Source organism: Daucus carota, chromosome 9 (genome assembly GCF_001625215.2).
Source record: "Daucus carota subsp. sativus chromosome 9, DH1 v3.0, whole genome shotgun sequence".
Classification (NCBI taxonomy): domain Eukaryota; kingdom Viridiplantae; phylum Streptophyta; class Magnoliopsida; order Apiales; family Apiaceae; genus Daucus; species Daucus carota.
This window is the reverse complement of record NC_030389.2, coordinates 15,467,465-15,485,781: the sequence shown is the minus strand read 5'-3', so window position 1 is coordinate 15,485,781 and position 18,317 is coordinate 15,467,465. Positions and strand designations below refer to the sequence as shown.

The following is an 18,317-nucleotide window of genomic DNA, read 5'->3' as shown; positions in this document are numbered from 1 at the left end:
TCCCAAACAGGTTATTTGATGAAATTCAGAATTCCAAATGAAATTCAGGTTACCAAACTGGCGCATAATAGTAATAGTTTAATGTTATAGTTTAATTTGATTAGATTTGGTTTGGGGTAGTTCTTACAGGATAAGCAGACAGACAGGCAACATGGAATAGTCATGTGTATTGTATGGGTGTGGATAACGAGCACACGTCAATCTAGCAGGTGCATCGTATGAGCTTAGCTTAACAACTAAACAATTACACCCTTTACTACCATTATCGTCTTCCCTACGTAACAAATGGTAATGTTAGGCCCAATCATACAATCTCATAGAGTATAAGATAAGTGTGTCCAAATTCATGACATTCGTTTATATTTAAATCATGTTTAAAATGAAAAAAAAACATATTTTTTATATAGACTAATTCTAATTTTATCTATTGTATGGGGATGGTTCAAAAAATTATTTGTATCACAAGTGTATCAGTATTTTATCTATATATGTTATTTGGATTTTAATTAAATTTTATGGATTACTATTTGAACCGGTGTTTCCTTTTTATAAGGTTAATTATCAAATTAATCAATTGTTTGCATTGGATTTATCTAAGTACACCCTCCATCCCGACCAATAATATACATGGGGACGGGGTTTGGCACGGTTTTTATAAAATATAGTTTTATAACTTATTTTTAAAGTTTTTTTTTCTATTTAAATTTATAACTTTTATATTTTTATACCGAAAAAGGAAAATTTTAAAAAACAAACGATAAAATTATATTTTATAAGAGTCTTAAAAAATGTATACAATTGAATGGGACGGGGGGAGTAGGTGTTTAACAAATTTTTGATCTCGTTTATATCACTTATTTTAAATAAAATTATATTATATTTATTTTAGTTTTTACCCAATTAATAAACGATTTCATTAATACTTTATTCGAATATATATTTTCCTTGTTCCAACTACGATTAACTAAAAGATTAACTAATGCTTCTTGCTAAAGAAGTGAGCCATTGCGTTCACTGATCGTTTAACAAAATTGAGAGTTCAAAAGATGAACTAACTCATCTAACACCCAAATTGAGAGTTCAAAAGATGAACTAACTCATCTAACACATCGTTTAACCAAATTGAGAGTTCAAAAAGATGAACTAACACATCGTTTAATTAAATTGAAAGTTTAAAAAGATGAACTAACACATCGTTTAACCAAATGGAGAGTTCACACGGCCACCTCGTAAGTCGGACAAATGCTATTTGCACTCTTCAATATACCCATATTTCTTGATAATCATTTTTTAATTAATATTTAATTGTCTTTTTTAATCAAATTCAATCTCTATTTTTTCTAATTTTAATTTTGATTCTTTTAATTTATCAAAATCATATTGTTGTATATCAGTTCACGTCAAGTTATAATAAGTTTACATTATATATTTTATTTAAAATATTTATTTAATATAACTTCATAAAATTTTTAAGATGTAATTTAATTTAGAATGTGTTGTACAAATAAGACAAAATATTTATCCATAACCTGATTTATATATATTAAGATAAATAAATGATAGTACTTGGTGTTGTAAAAAAGGGAATCGAACTTAATCTGTATAGTCACATAACAATTATTAATTAAGAATTGATTGTATTGATTGGGATTAATTGGATGATTAATCCAATAAGCGGATATTTAATCAAGTTGATGATGTACAAAATAAGAATCAACGGTTAATCACCGACTTTTAGAACGAAGACATGCTTAATAATTAACTGTTTTTTATATTATTATATATAAAGTCCACTTTATATTTTTATTTTTACTTTGAGAAAGAGCACTCACGCATTCTATAGCCACCACTGTATTGCAACTTTCATCATTTTAAAAACACATTTCAAAATTTGAATCTTTGTATATTATCATAATATTTTTTATTTTAATTTTTCAATAATAATATATATTTTATTTTATGATTAAATAATAATTATTCTATTTGTTATAGTTTCTCCAATTATATTTCATATAAGTTTCATTAAAATATTTATTATAATCATCAAAAACTTATTAGGGGAGGGGTTGTTGGGGAAAGTATTATTTATAACATCTTTTATGAATAAAAGTACGGATTTTGTAATATATGTATAAACTAATAATTATTTTTAGTTAGATTACATAATTTTATTAGTTCAAATTTGATAAATACCTTAGTAATGATCATTACAAGATTAAAATAAAAAATAGTCGTAAAAGTATTCCGAAAATGGTGGTGTTTTTAGCAAAACTTCATAGGTACTATTAAGAAATATTATCCATCTAAAAAAACACACCTTAGACTTGCGTATAAAAACACTGGAGGATGATCAAGCATTGAGGTGTTGAGTGTACATTGAACAAACACTTGGAAAAACATACATATATCATGTGTATCTCTCTGTTTGATTAATCTACATGCCAACTTCAATGTCAGCATTTCTGCGGCGGCGCTGCCGCATGAGCAGCCTCGCCATCATTCGGAGCTTTACAAGAAGCTTTGCCTCGCAAACCAAATCTTCTGCTGCTGCACTTGATGATCCTCATCATAACCATGTGAATTTTCATCTTCTTATGTGTTTTTCAAATGATCTTTTTCATGGGTTTCTTTAATTAGGTTGCTTATTCTTACAGGTGATTGTTCAAGGAAGGGGTAATTCGAGAACTGCCATTTTGAATAGACCCTCCTCACTTAATGCCCTCGACACTTCTATGGCATCTCTCTATCTCTCTCTCTCTCCCTCCCTCCCTCCCTCCCTCCCTCTCTCCCCCTCTCCCCCTCCCTCCCTCCCTCTCTCTCTCTCTCTCCCTCCCTCCCCCTCCCCCTCCCTCCTATCTCTCTCTCCCTCTTCTTTCTCCCTCTCTCTCTCCCTCCCTCCCCCCTCCTCTCTCAGTCTCTCTCTGTGTGTTTTTGTTTCTTTAGTTTGTCATCAAACTAAACTGGGTCTTTGTTATTTTTGTGTTATACCAACCATTAACAAGAAAGTGGCCATTTGTCAGAATAATATAGTCTAGTAAATTATATAGATCATGCGTATTAGTTTCTGCTGTTTTTGTGCTCCTTGTTTTTTAATGGCAGGGATATTGAGTGTGTGTGTAAATAACATTGATATGTTTATGTGTGTGCATAAATGTATCTGAGCGGGGACATGATATATCTGAACAAAGTTTAGCCATTAATCAGTGATTAAAAAACTCAGATTGGCAATCTAACATATTAGGCATTTGTGGTCCCCGAATAGAGTGTGGATGTGATTAAAAAACTCAGATTGGCAGTGTCGATTACTTTTTATTAATTGCAGTATGTTATTGTTGAAGTTGTCGTGGTGGTTGTGTTTAATTTCAGTTTCATTACCCCTCTCTGCTCTGCACAACCACCCCAACACCACCCAGCTGCACTCTTCTCTTCCTCTGACACACCCTTCCCACCATGTACATCTTTTGATATGTGTATGCATATTATCAGTGGTTTTCTGTTGTTGCTAATCTAGTGTTACATTTAGGGGGATACGCTACAAAAGCTGTATGAAAGTTGGGAAAATAACCCAGATGTTAGGTTGGTGGCCTTGAAGGTAAAGTCACAGACTCACCGCTGTGTTGTTATGTCAATGGCTTTTCAGTTTATCAACTCTAATATTATTCTCTAATTTTTTTAAAGGGCAGCAGCAGGGCCTTTTGTGCCGGCGGTGATATTGTTCGGCTGTCGCAGCTAGTGGATAAAGGTACAAATATAATTCGATTTTAACGTGGAATGGGTGTAAACATTTTATTGCTGCATTTATCTTCTTGCTTGATAGTATAAAGAAACTTATGCTTTTACAATCAGCCATGAACGCAAGCCTCTAGCTGGAAACATGTTTCTGTCTTTTCTTCTTTATGTTTCACTTGAGATTTTTTTATAGTACTCTTGTTATGAGTAAGTTGATGCTTTTGGCATACAGTTTCAAAACATTGATCTCATATGAATATCTAAGAAAGCATATGGATGCACTTGTTTTCCAATAAATAATGCACAAGGAAAACCTGCTAAATTGTGTCAGGGACCTTTGAATGAGACCCTTTATCCATTATTAAATTTTGATTCCCATTGTCACATGTATGCATTTTTTTTTTACTCTGATTTCGAATGTTTGCAGGGGATCAATATAAAACATGTTCCTTTGTATCTGATACTTAAAGATATTCCCAACATAGAGACATATAGATTCAATATATCCTAGAAACAAGCATTAACTTACTTTAAATAAGCCCGGAATAACTTATTTGATATGTCTACTTGTTATTAATTTTATTGAGTTTACATCAAATAAACTGTGAATAGGTCAGGTACTTGCAGAAATTACATTGCCATATGATTACAATATATGCATATCACCTACACACTTAGTGCAATGGTGCTGCTATACCTCCATTATTGCTTTCTTGCTTCTTCTCCACTAGTCATGTTCTTGTTTTAGTACCAAAAATGTTTTCTCGTTTTGAATGTATGTGATGTAACTTAGTTCAGGTTTCTGTACCGAATACTAATGTTCATTCTTCGCTTTCAATTTTTATCATCTTTTCCCGTGTATACCCATGTGTTTTTTATATATTCTTATCAATGTTTAACACAGGTGACCTTGAGGCCTGCAAAGATTTCTTTTGGACATTATACCGTTTCATATACCTTCTTGGTACTTATTTGAAGCCCCATGTAAGTAGTCATTTCTCTGAAAAGAATTCATAGTTATTGTTTTTGCTGCTGGATTTATTGTGCTTGGCTCTAGTTTCTTCTTTAATAGAGTAAAGTGCTTTGCTATACTGTGTTGAAACTTGAATGTATTAGAAAAATTTTCTTCCGATTTCGGTAAATGGTAATGATCTTGTAGAAATATTGGATAGTCTGTAACTTTGAACTTTGGACATATATCTGATCAATGCAGGTTGCACTTTTGAATGGCATCACCATGGGTGGTGGAGCTGGCATTTCAGTTCCAGGGACATTTCGGGTGGCAACTGAAAAGACTGTATGAAAAGACATACTATTTAGCTATTCATATTGAATCTTGTAATCTTTTATAATCATAAAGCTTTTAGTGCTTCAAATATGTTATCGAAGAAGCATGGAAAAGTAACCTTATAGTATTTAGCAAACATAAAAACATCAAAGTCATTTGTTCTAATCCCCTTTCTCCTCGACAAAAAACTATCTGTTACAACAAAGAAAAATCAATTCTCCGTTTATGTCTAAAGCACTTTTACAAATAAGTTGGAATCTTGTTTCCTTCTATATAAAAGTTACGAGACTAATTAGATTTGTTAAAAATTCAACAATATATAATATGTACACATTTAATAGTGTAATCTTTGCAGGTGTTTGCTACACCGGAAACTTTAATTGGTTTTCATCCTGATGCTGGTGCATCATTTTACCTCTCACATCTTTCTGGTCGTATAGGTAGGTTTTTGTCTGTATGATGTCTCCAATATTTACACAAACGTTAGAATTTGATAAACTTACATTTCAGTTTTTGCAGGACCTGCTGTTTTACTGTAACGTTGTGTAAATATTTTTTTCTCACAACAGATTCTCTTGAATCATAGAAATACAGTTATTTTGCAGAACTTGTGCCTGCCCTTGTGGGATTATGTAATTCCTATTTGACATTCTCTAATATATTCAGAGGCATTAATTTCATCTTTTTGGGGTACACTCTTGTTGCAAACAGAACAAATCCTGGAAGCTTTTTGATATTTGTGCAGGATGTATCTAATAATACTTATTTCAATAACCATGTCAGACTTTAAAGAAACCTAAATTGTGATATAAATGTACATAAACATTACAATCTGGCATAATAATAAGACTCTTGGTGTTCCCTTATAAACTTGTTGAACATTATCCATTAGGCAACTGATCTATCATGGTCTCATTTCCTATTGCCATTAGATCATGTTGTACGAAAGTTATCATTTGTCTTTCTGGTGTGGGACTTGAGATTATCATTTTCATCGGCTGTTATTGTGTGCAATAACTGCATACTGTGTAAACTTTATAATGTGGCCACAAATATCATTTCAGTTACTAGATTCATCAAGACTTTCTACCAGTTTTTTTTATTAGGGATGATAATGAAAAGTCTATTTTCGCATTTAGGTGAGTACTTAGCTTTAACAGGAGACAGGCTGAATGGAGCAGAAATGATGGCCTGTGGGCTTGCTACACACTATTCCCTTCATGCAGTAAGTTTCAGTCAGATCCGAAAAAAATTCCACTTATTTTTAGTGATATTTGACTTAATCTGAGTTCAAACAGAAGCTTCCTCTAATCGAAGAACACATAGGAAATTTAGTTACGGATGATCCATCTGTTGTTGAAGCTTCTTTGGAAAAGTATAGTGACCTTGTCTATCCTGATAATATGAGTATAATTCAAAGGTATGACGTATGCATTTATCTTTTGGTAGTAGAAGTAATATTGTGTGCGCGTGTGCACTTGCACGTGTGGGTGTGTGTTTGTTCCATACTATTGCAATTTAGCGTACTCTATTTCTGGTTAATAATTTAATAACATTCCTTCTAATATATGTTTTCAGTTCGCGGGACATCTATGTAGTATAGTACATCATAGTGATCAGTTGCGTCTTTCAATTTTAGCAATTCATGAGTTACCATGGCTGGCTATTTTATGATGTAATATTGCATTTTATTGGTTTGTTCAGGACAGAAACAATTGACAAATGTTTTGGCCATGACACAGTTGAGGAGATCATTGATTTTATGGTAAATGCACACACGTCTTTCTTTACATGTCAAGTTTTGAACAACGCGAACCTAGAAAGTGTATCTTGGTTAGAATTTTTATCTAGATAATAGAATATTGAATCACAAACCACGATTTCGGCCTTAGATCCTAACGGCATAATTAGCATTGATTATCTCACTTTACTTAACTCATACCACAAAAGAGTATATAGGTAACATATATGGAAATTTTTAATTTACTCCATATGTATGGATTATGTGTCTGGCCTCGGATCAGGTAAACTTTTTCAACAGTGTAGGCTTACATTCTTTAATATAATATTACTTCTCAATGTAATATTCGCAGCACAATCTTGAGACAGAGTAAATGGCACATATGCGTCCTCAATGCACTTAGGTTAAACTTGCACTTGAGTCGGTAGATAATAATCCCACATAACCGAAATAATGAAAACAAGTATATAAAATCCTCTCAATCTGTCAATATTAAGACTGGGTGCCATATCCGTAGTCAAGGTGGCACTTGCTTTTGTGCAGAGCATTTTCCTTCTTTCTGCTTGGGTTAAAATGGAAAAATCGAGCTTTTGGCTTGAGATGTACAGAAGAATATTGTTGACATATTACTCTACCAAAAGGGACATTCTCATGCATGTTAAAATACATTTATTTTACACTGTGGAACAAGAGATGCTTAAACCTTTGGTGATTATAACATTTTTTCAGATGTGCAGAAGTCTTCTGTTGATTTGAATGTATGTTTCACTAATAAATACCATGATTAAGCTCAAAATTTCCTTAGCTAGGATCAAATTTTGGTTCTTAGAACTGTGAATGCCATGGATTACTTAAATATACCTTATCGACTTGGACACTTTCTGTTGATCTATCCTCTGTAGGATATTTATTTGTTATATTCTTTGTTGGATATTAATTTTTGAGCTTTTGTATGTTGCTGTTGAACTGTGTATTTGTATATATATTAGGAAAGTGAGGCAGCAAGAACAACAGATCCGTGGTGCATTTCAACTTTAAAGAGACTTCATGATGCGTCACCATTAAGCTTAAAAGTTGCCCTGAGATCGGTATTTTCCTCAGTATGTTCACTTTCTCTTAGAAAAATATATATTTTCACAGGTTAACTCCCTGTTATGAATGGCTCAGATACGAGAAGGAAGATTTCAGACTCTTGATCAGTGCCTTATTCGTGAATATCGCATGTCTTTACAAGGAGTATCCAAGCAGATTACAAATGATTTCTGTGAGGTATAGCATCTGATAATTAGCAGTTTATGAGGACTGGATTGATTTTTTCTTTTTCCCTTTGTTTAAAGATTTACCTCTGTGCATCCTGGTTATTTTCATCAGGGAGTTCGGGCGCAAGTGGTGGATAAAGATTTTAGGCCAAAGGTATGTCATTTAGAAACTCTAGTACCGCAGCTATGGTGAAAGCCCTCCAATTTTATATATGTGTCTCTTACTTTGGAGAAGTCTTTCTAATTATTTCAAAATATATTTGAAAAATATACAGTGGGATCCTCCAAGCTTAGAACATGTATCAGAAGACATGGTGGATCAGTACCTTTCTCCTCTTGATAAAAACCTGGGGCCTGAACTGGAGCTGCCTACATCGCAGCGGGAAGCATTTAGATAGGATCCAGATACATGGTCACTTGTGTATATACATGCGGATGTTGACTTTTTCATATGTATTTTAAGGTGTTAAAAATATCACATCTAAATATAATCATTTGTTATAAAATTTATATCAAATAAAAATTTAGATTTAGTTTTTTTTTTTTTTTGGTAAGGAGATTCAAAATTTTAATTTGATATAAGAGTTGATTTTTTTTCTTGTTAAGTGTATTTTTTACGTCTTAATACAAGTGTTAAAAGATCAAACTTCAGTTAAAATGGGAAACGAGGCAGCTAGTAGAAGAAATCCATGTTGCATTGCAACTTAATCAGAAGAATGAATTCTCAAGGCTTCCAACCCAGGAAAGGATGATTAAAGCTCTTTTTACTATATTCTGTAATAAATTACTCTGATACTCAGTATAAATACAGACTTAAAAAGAATTTACACAATCATACTGATTCAAATGTTAATTTATACTGACTGTTGAATTTCATTGCATTCACAAACTCCAGTTTAAACCTTAAATTTCTTGGTGGCATCGGATACACTAATTGTCTAATTCTGTAGGCGAAGCAGCAATTTTTATGAAGCTTTGTAGTACCAGGGTAAACTAATACTGAATTACTGAAACCATAATTAAAGCCAATCTGTATATTAACACCACAAATCTAGGGCTTAATCACATACACATACAAAAATAATCCCAACAGTTGTGTTCATAATATCTACTGGAAAAGTCCCTGCAAAAGTTTGGCCAATCTGTGTTACACCTACAGCTCCCCCAGCTGGCCATCTGCATTCGAAGTATTTCCATTTCACTTGCAACAGATATACTGTATCAAACAATAGAAAATTTCCGAGAAGGATGCTAGTCATTATCTGTTGCGGGCACCTCCCTCTGCACAATCTGTAATCAGAAAACTTAGGTCCATTAGTGCTGGGAGTGCAAAATAATAGCATAGTGATAAACTGATAATATGATAAGTCAAAAATCGTCAGCGAGTGCTAATTAGCAGTTCTGTAATCCCATAGCTGCAAAAGATACATGAGCATTGTTTGTGGTGGCTTAGTTGTCTGCACCTTTCACAGTGGAGAATCTAAATCTTGGCTCGGGCAAAAGAACTTCAAAATGACGAGAACCTCCTAGTCAAAGGTTAATTGTAAAGATCTGGAAGATAAGGGACTAACTGCGGACTTGGTGAAAGAAAGAAGTCAATGAAGGAGGAGGCTCTATGATCTTATGTGATAGGTACCTGTTTCATGTTATCCCAACCAAGTCTTTAAGGGGTTAAATTTTATTAATAATGTTGCTGCTGATGATGATTAGCATGGAATAACAAACACAATAGAAGGAACAAGGTTACAGGATGAAAAGAATGAAATCAGCCAACAGCAAGATTGGCACATTGTCATCAGACAAGAGAGTGAGTTGAGTAAATAAACACGAAACCTTCGTAAATGAAATAACCACATACTAGAGAACAAAGATAATGCAGAGTTGTAGACTAGATGGCATAATGTTATCAACTTAACGACAGAAGGATTAGGAACATACAAAGCATAAATATCTGATTAATGGGCTTCAGCCATGCTATTTCTAATCCTAACATAGCAATAGGCTGAAGGTTTGAGTCTCATTGTAGTCTGTGGTTAAGATCACGTACAGTCACACTATCACAGACACTAGAAAAATAACAGAAATCTATCTAGAGATGCCTAGTTATATGATGCAGGATGGCTTATGAAAAGATGTATACACTAGATAAAAACAACAAAAGACAAACTAGGGTGGATTAACTGCAGAAAACCAAAGGGTTTACCAACCGCAGAAGGGTCCATTAATTTTTTATTTCTGCTTCCCATCATTATCCCTACGGAATCGACGACTGACAAGTATGATCAGCCCAACAAAATTGTTGGACCTGAATTGGTGCAGCAAAGCTCCCATGACTATCTCTAATCAATATTCTACTGCTACACTATCAAAATTTTGAGTGAAAAAAGAACAGCCAGTTAAGCTCGGGTGCTGATGATGTAGCAATAATAATAATAGGCACATATACCTGTGATATATATTCCTTAACTTGACCGCTCACTGTTTCATCTAGGGATCTTTCAGCAAGTTCATAAACTATACTATTTCCTTCAGGACCATGAACTTTCTCTTTCTGCAAGTATCTAAAAACGAGCAAGGCCAAGGGTATAAAAAGAAAAGTAACTGTCAACAGATAAAATACATTTCATGAAATAGAACAACTAAATATAAGGCTACCCTGACTTGACAATTCTACCTTTGCTGAACCAGTGTTTCCAGTGCCTGCTTGATGTTCCCGAAGACTGGATGGTTCTCTTCAGTTTCGCGCAACCCTAGTCGCCTCATATGGGGCCAAAGGTTTTCTGTCATTATTTAACATCGGTAACAAACGGATGAGGAAAAACTTGCTTCCCAGAATCTTAGACTAATAAACCTAGGTGCAAACAGGTCAACTGCTCCATCAAGTTGAGGGTAACCTCAAAACAGGAAATAATTATAAGCTTAATCATTTGCTGACTGGTCTATGCAATAACATACATGGGAAACGTTCATACAACTTATCAGTCTAGGATGATCATATACTTTACTTGTTTCTGAGACCTGAAACTATAACATCTTCAAAGAGCATGCTTTAAAATGGATTTACCTAAGATAGAATGAATACCTTCTGTAATTTTGCCTCCAGCAAGATGCACAATGCTAATGATTGCAAATGTAAACCCAGTAAGGTGCGAGGTATTTACATCCTCGACAAATTCCTTGTAGACATCAGCTGGTAGCTGACTTGTAATGACGTAAGATTTTGAATCTGCAACACCTGAAAAATTATATAGAACAATAATACCAGGGAAGTATGCTGTCTGTAAATGTGGAAAACAAGGTGGAATAATTAGGTAAGAAATTTTTAGATGTCCTGATGCAATAAAGAGCCCGCGTGACTCAACTCTTAATTATTCCTTCTAACGTAGTTACAAGTAAATTGCTATGCATATCCATACTAAACTAAACTACGATCAAATCCAAATATCTACTTAAGTGGCCATAGAACAATGCATGTTCAGGGAAATCTATGAAATAAATGTGATATCTTGTAGGATCATACAGTAATGGAAACACAGTAACATCCAATCTAGGCACAATGCCCATTGAAAGGTATGTTGACCTACTCTAACTTAAAACTATGATTATACATGTTGTGTCCATGAGTTGAGAAACGCATTTTCAACCACTTTATTTGATAAGAAAACAAAGGGTAAAGTTAGCTTGGCTGAAGGAGAGTGATTATATAAGAAGTATTAACTTGGCTGGTAAAGAGCCTCTTACTCTGTTGCGACGCTCTTCCCTGGTTTGCTGAGGATAGCCGTGACCGCTGAAGCTCCGTCATCTCATATCCAAATATGGTCGAAAGTTTGGATCTGGCCTCATTTATGATAAAAGCAGGAAGAGCCCTTTGGCGATAATTCTTGGTGATAAGTTGGGTGAGTTCCTCCCTTTTTATGGGACAACCAGAACCCTGATGGGTCTTGAAAAGGACATAGCGAATCACTTCTCCAACAAGCTTGTCTTTCTCCTGTATAAAGATATGATTTTTAAGATTGCAAGAGAGACTACATCCTTGTATACTTGAAAAGGCGTACAAACACAACACTTCTAAAGAGATAAGAGAGTGCACTACGACATTACAAACCTCCTCCGAAATATCAAACTGAGCAGCACTTTCGCCACCACCACTTGCCATGCTGTAGAAAAAAATGCCAAGACACATCACGACATAGTCTCGGATAGATATAACAACCAAACTTCCCAACATGAGAGAGCTATAATGAATTCGAATATTATTCGAACTTGCTAAAGCTGATGCATAAATTCACAGTTACTCGTATTATTTATTTGTTGCTCAAATCACTTGGCTCTTGTCCAATTCCACAACATAAGCAAGAATTTGTCTGGGCCTCTCAGCTTTTTGAAAATTTTAAGATACACTAAAAACCCCCAATAACCCAATAAACATAACAGATAAATTTTGCATATATTCTATCAATTCTGAAGCAAAATCAAGAAAAGGGCAATCTCAAAATTACACTTAAGGGCATGTATATTCATCATAATTCAAAAAAAGAAAAAGACGAAGCTACATATCAGAGATAATGTATACCTGCTACAAGTGCGAGTGATAAATATGAAAAGAGGGAAGAAGGACAGATTAGCAGCTGGGGATTAGTGGTATTTGTTTCCCGCCATTTTCACCATAAAACACCCCTTTCGCCGGTCGCACTTCTCGTCTACTCACTCGTTTTCCTGTTTCGGTGAACAAGACCCCAATCTTCGATTTTTTTGTATCAAATCGATTTTAAATGTTCCCTGCAGTTTTGACTTTTACAACGTCGATATATATGATTGTTAGTTAAAATTGTAAAAACACATGATATATAAAAATTTGATCTAAGCAAGAGAACATCATCTCCAACGGCGTTGGTTATAATTGTTGGTTAAATTGAACATATAAGAGATTAGGTAAAATTTGCTGAACCTGTAAAACATTAAATTTCAATCATATTAACTATATTGGTTGGCTATGATTTATAAATAATATGTTATTATAATTTATAAAATGCGAGAGATGACGTGGATATCACTGCAGATCAGTAGTGGTTCGACAAGAGTTTGCTATGGTTGGAGCGCTGTTTTTTGTGGGCATTGTGATAAGCCAACTAGACTTTTAGCTAAGGTTTCTCATGATTGAAGATACCCTAAGTGTTTGTGAAGAGCATCTCCAACCATGAGAAACCCTTAGCTAAAAGTCTAGGTGGCTTTCCAAAATTAAAAATTTTAGTCAATACTCACAAAAAACACCACTCCAATTATAGCAATCCCTTATTTATAATTATAGACATCCCCCGTGGATGGTTATATTTGTCAAACCACTACAGATTTGTAGTAAATTCCACGTCATCTCCCGCAATTTATTTTCCTCCTTCCCGCTGATTACACATAAATTATTACCATATTAAACTGATATATTCTATTTATAACAATTTAAATATTAATAATATACTATTTTTAAATTATAGCCAACCAATATAACCAATATCATTGAAGCACAAAATGTTACAGGTTCAGCAAATTTTACATAATGTCTTACAGGTCCAATTTAGTCAACGATTATAGCCAACGCCATTGGAGATGCTCTTAGAGCTGTTAGCTATAATGGTTAGCTATATGTTCAAATTTTAACGAATATATTTTTTAATAATAATTATTTATTATGGATAAATTTCATAAGTAATTTGTTCCAAATTCAATAAAATAAAATTTTACATAAATATATATTATTTGAAATTTTAAAAATTTTGTATTTTAATACTTTCAAATTTCAACAACTATGTTTTCAGATAGTAGTTATTTATTGTAAATAAAACTCATAAATAAATTTTTTAAATTCAATCAAACAAAAGTTTTAGATAAAGATATACGTTTTTAATTAATTAAAATAATTTTATTTAATGATGCAAATCATATAAGTTCCAAAAGTAATTCAATTCACTATTTCAAAAAAAAATAATTTAATTCACAAATTTTATTTCAATATTTTAAAAACAAGATAATATCTTTCTAAAATCACACATAACATATACTAAACTTATGTTTGTATCATTTTTTATATCACTTTTTATAAAACTTTATATTTTGTTGGCAAAATAATATTTTCATTTCTTTTGTTTTCCAAAAGCTTGACTAACTTTTCTCTTAACAGCTTCTGCTCCCCTGCATCATCATCAATTTGATAGAGAGCTGTTATTATATTCCTCACATGATTCATGTGCATCCGGTCTTCCCTGAGACTTATGTATCCGCACATTGAATCCCCAGGACGGATCTCCAGTTGTCTGATTTCTTGATCTTCTTTAATCTTAGCAGACTTCTTCTTCATGGCTATTTCCTTTCCAAAGAGATCAGTATATGCATGAATATATTCACTTGTGTAAGAACTATCACCATCCATTATTCTCTTTTTGATATTTTAGAGAATTATGCTTGACCATTTCTCTGTCACTTTATTGGTAACCTTGAGAAGATAATGAACATATTTCAGTTCCTTGGTAGTTTTGATCGGCAAATCCTCTATAGATAAAACTCTTGTAGTACCATTATCAAGAAAATAAATCATCTTTTTTTTCTTTCCAATTCATCATGAGTATCATGAACAATTTCAACAAACTCAATTTTTGTCAAATGATCTGAAGTCAAAACCTCATCAGGTTTTGTAGTGAGAGGACATGGATCTGTAAAAGAGAGATTTTCATACCTAATTTGACTTGATCCAATACCTCCTTTATTTCTTCTTTCTAGCATCTTCAGATCATCCAGCTTGAGTTTTTCATTAGAACTAGACACTCCTTCATATTCAAGCGATTTAATAACTCCAGCTGATACAAAGCCTGGAATTATCCTTGGAGGTCTATATTCAACTATTGCCCTTTCAGAAATATTCTCAGTACCTGACAGATTGCTTGGAATATCTTTGACAAGATCTCCTTGAGCTGATTTCTTTGCTCTCTTTCTTGGAACCAAATTGGCTTCTTCTTCTTCTTCAGCCACCGTTTCAGCTTCAAGAACATCAGGAACTGATCTCTGATTTGCAGATTCTTCAGTAGTTTTCTTACTACTTTGAGTTTTAGCCTGCTGTTTGTTTCTTTTCTTCTTTGGAGTTTTTTGTTGAGACTCTTGATTCTTTGATAGTTCCTCCAATCTTTCCTTCTGAAGCTTTAAATGAGACAAATTATTGTTCCATAGCCAACTTTTATCATTACTTGTTTTGTTGAAAAAGCTAGTAATTGAATTTAAATTAACTCATTCTCTTTTTCTGTTTCCTAGTTAAAACCACATTGTTGTTTTCTCTATCAGCAACAACACATACTATAGGTTGAAACTAACAATAAAACCTTTGTCACAAAACTGACTGATGCTAAGCAAGTTATGCTTTGGACAAGAAACCAATGCAACTTCATCGATTATGACATTATCTTTTGCAATCAAGCCATATCCCTTAGTGTAGCCTTTGTTGTCATCTCCAAATCTAAATCTAGGACCAGTTCTTTCCTCAAACTTAGTGAGTAGAGAAGAATCTCCAGTCATATGCCTAGAGCATCCACTATCCAAGTACCATAGATTCTTCTTTCCATTTTCGTGCACACATTAAAAGAGAGATCAAGTTGGTTTTGGTACCCAAATTTCTTTGAGTCCAGTTTTGTTAGCCTTCTTCTTGATTCTTTCATCCTTTACAACTTCAATCTTTGGTTGATTTAAGTCAGCCATAGTTCTAGATACAGACTTCTGAACATTAGTAATAGTGTGCTGCTCAGAAACATGAGATTGGATAGGAACATGAGGTGCATAGAGGTAATTCATTCCAGACAAGTTATTTGTCATTTGTTGTATATTAAAAATATTGAAATATAGATTGGAAACAAATGGTATATTAACATGCTGATATGGATTATGAACAAATAGATTAGGCATCACATCCAACCAAGCATAGTAGGCATAGACATAGGCATAGAAAAAGATGACATTTTGCAATTAACAGATAGGTGATTAACACCACCACATTTAACACATGTTCTCCTTGGAGCATAGAAATTTGGGGTGTAGTTATTATGTTTGTTAATTTCTACTTTTCCATTTCTATTTTTCTTATTCTTTTTCTTATCCTCGGATTTAACCTCAATCTGTTGAAGTCTATCCTTTAATTTTTTGTCAGACAGATGACCTATGTTTATTATCTAAACCACCTTAGTATTGCTGCAATCCTTCTTGAAATTTTTTAATCAGCAAGACCATCTTTCTTTTTGAGATTTATGAGAATTTTCTTGTCAACTGATAATTTGTTTTTCAACGGATAACTCTCATATGTTGAGTGTTCATCTTTCAAGCGATGATCATTATCCATTGATTCATCAGTTGAGCTAGTATTAGAAATTTCAATTTTCTTTTTATCTCATTTCCATTCATTTTCAACATAGGTTTCAAGATCTTGAACCTGAATAATGTTAGTAGCAAAATCTGTACCAGATTTCCACCTTGCTATGATCTTTTGATCTTTCTCTAATTGCTTTATTAAAAAATCTCTTTTCAATACACAAGAAGATCATCTTTAGCAATATGACACTCTACCTTCATCCTTTCAAACTCAATTACTTAAGATACTAATAAACTGTTTCTATATCTAAGAAAGGTATTAGCATCTTTACTTCTAGTGTTTTTCATAATAATTTTAATGTACAGTTTAGTAGACATGTCATCAATTATGGCATTTCATTCTTCTTTGGACAGATTAGTCAAGTTTTTATTAAATACCTGACTACCTGATGTACAGTCTCCTTATTCATTTGATTTGGCCATGAGAGCAAGATTGACATATCCAGTTTCATCATCAGAATGATCCTCTACAGCCTAGCTAGTCCTCCTTTATGATGAATGTCCTTTACTTTTGTTTGAGGAAATCAAAGTACTTCTTTTTATAGTCCACAACATCAGACTATTTATTTTCAACTTTAAGCTTTCTACATTCATTTGACAAATGACCATCCAATCCACAGTTATTGCATATAAACTTGGACCCGTCAACCATCTTTTTATCAAATTTAAAGTCCCTTTTAAACAACTTAACTACACCAAGATTCCTCTTAAATATGAGTATTGAGAACCTTCTTGACAAAAATACCAAATATTCACCAATCATTCATGTCATCATAACCAGAGTTGGCCTCTTCAACTATCTTGCCCTTTCCTTTACTTGTTTCAAAGCTTCCTTCCTTTATTTCCTTGAGAGGTGATTCATTTGCACTTACACTTTTCTCTTCAACTTTCACTTCATTCGCTACTACCAAAGTCATAGATTTTCCTTATTTTGGCCTTTTTAAATTTCTTCTTCCTATTCCATCGAAAACTCATATGTTTTCAAAGTTCCATACAGTCTCTCTAGTCTATAGTCCTTGTATTCCTGAGTGTTTCTCAGAGAAACTATCATGATTTTTTATTCTTTGGGAAGTGATATAGTAAACTTGAGATTTGAGTCTTTAGTTTAATAGAATCTGCCATATAATTTTAGAGAACATTGAGCAATTTTTAAAATTTGTTGAATATTGTATCACTTAAGTTTTCTTCAATTTTTAAGTGAAAGTGCTCATGTTGCTAGATAAGAAGTTGCATCTTATTTTTCCTCACTTGTTATATCCCTTGACATAGTGTTCTTAGGATATCCCAGACTTCTTATTTAGTAGTGCAATTGGTAACATCATCAAACATACAAAGTGCTGCTATAACTTCGTTATATACCTCAAGTTTTACAAAGCCTACTAGAAAATAAAATAATCCTATTTTCTAGATCCGATATGCTTTACTTCTTCATGTTTTGTCTTATGCGATCTTCTGGATTGTCTTTGACTAAGTTCTTTCTTGTGATCCAAACTATTTGCATAAACCTAAAATGTTTATTTATCTTCTTTAAGCTTCAAAATTGGCTTCCAATAAGATCCGTTAGTTTTGTGTTAAGTCACTTTTAATGGATAATTTGCTCATCTATTGAAAGTGCCTTTATCCATTGATTGATTTATAAGATTATCTGTGGAAACTTCATCAGTGTTATCTATTAATTGTTAGTTTCTTTATCCGTTCAACATCCCTCCCTTATGCAAAATTACAACGCATAACATATTTATAATTAACCAACCTATTCCGCATATCTGTTGATGGATAATAAGACTTATTCTAGACAATCAACTATATTCGTTGATTGATGAATTATACTAGACATGTTACAAAAATACTTAGTTGTTGATAAGCTTCTTAACAACATATACTAAATAACTCATGATATCCG

At 33.1% G+C, this 18,317-nt stretch overlaps 2 protein-coding genes across 3 annotated transcripts; one reads left to right on the top strand and one right to left on the bottom strand.

Annotated features, from left to right (window-relative positions):
* Positions 1 to 2,311: 2,311 nt before the first annotated feature.
* LOC108192289 (3-hydroxyisobutyryl-CoA hydrolase-like protein 1, mitochondrial) lies at positions 2,312 to 8,616 on the top strand. Of its 2 annotated transcripts, none has more exons than XM_064084385.1 (14): positions 2,312 to 2,576; positions 2,655 to 2,735; positions 3,524 to 3,592; positions 3,679 to 3,742; positions 4,634 to 4,713; positions 4,943 to 5,026; positions 5,373 to 5,457; positions 6,157 to 6,242; positions 6,319 to 6,437; positions 6,722 to 6,782; positions 7,748 to 7,846; positions 7,926 to 8,027; positions 8,130 to 8,171; positions 8,293 to 8,616. In XM_064084385.1, exons 1-14 carry the CDS (start codon positions 2,439 to 2,441, stop codon positions 8,413 to 8,415), a joined length of 1,233 nt encoding a protein of 410 aa, XP_063940455.1. In that variant the 5' UTR covers positions 2,312 to 2,438; the 3' UTR covers positions 8,416 to 8,616. The 2 variants fall into 2 exon arrangements, with proteins under 2 accessions (XP_063940455.1, XP_017228450.1); XM_017372961.2 differs by having other exon boundaries at positions 2,314 to 2,576; positions 6,316 to 6,437.
* A 375-nt stretch (positions 8,617 to 8,991) lies between these two features.
* On the bottom strand, positions 8,992 to 12,805 carry LOC108192484 (uncharacterized). The gene is made up of 7 exons (XM_017372944.2): positions 12,591 to 12,805; positions 12,123 to 12,174; positions 11,759 to 12,005; positions 11,100 to 11,252; positions 10,692 to 10,797; positions 10,464 to 10,578; positions 8,992 to 9,307 (listed from the first exon to the last, which is right to left on the bottom strand). The coding sequence occupies exons 2-7, from the start codon at positions 12,171 to 12,173 to the stop codon at positions 9,269 to 9,271; spliced, it is 711 nt and encodes a 236-aa protein (XP_017228433.1). The 5' UTR covers position 12,174; positions 12,591 to 12,805; the 3' UTR covers positions 8,992 to 9,268.
* Between the last annotated feature and the right edge of the window lie 5,512 nt (positions 12,806 to 18,317).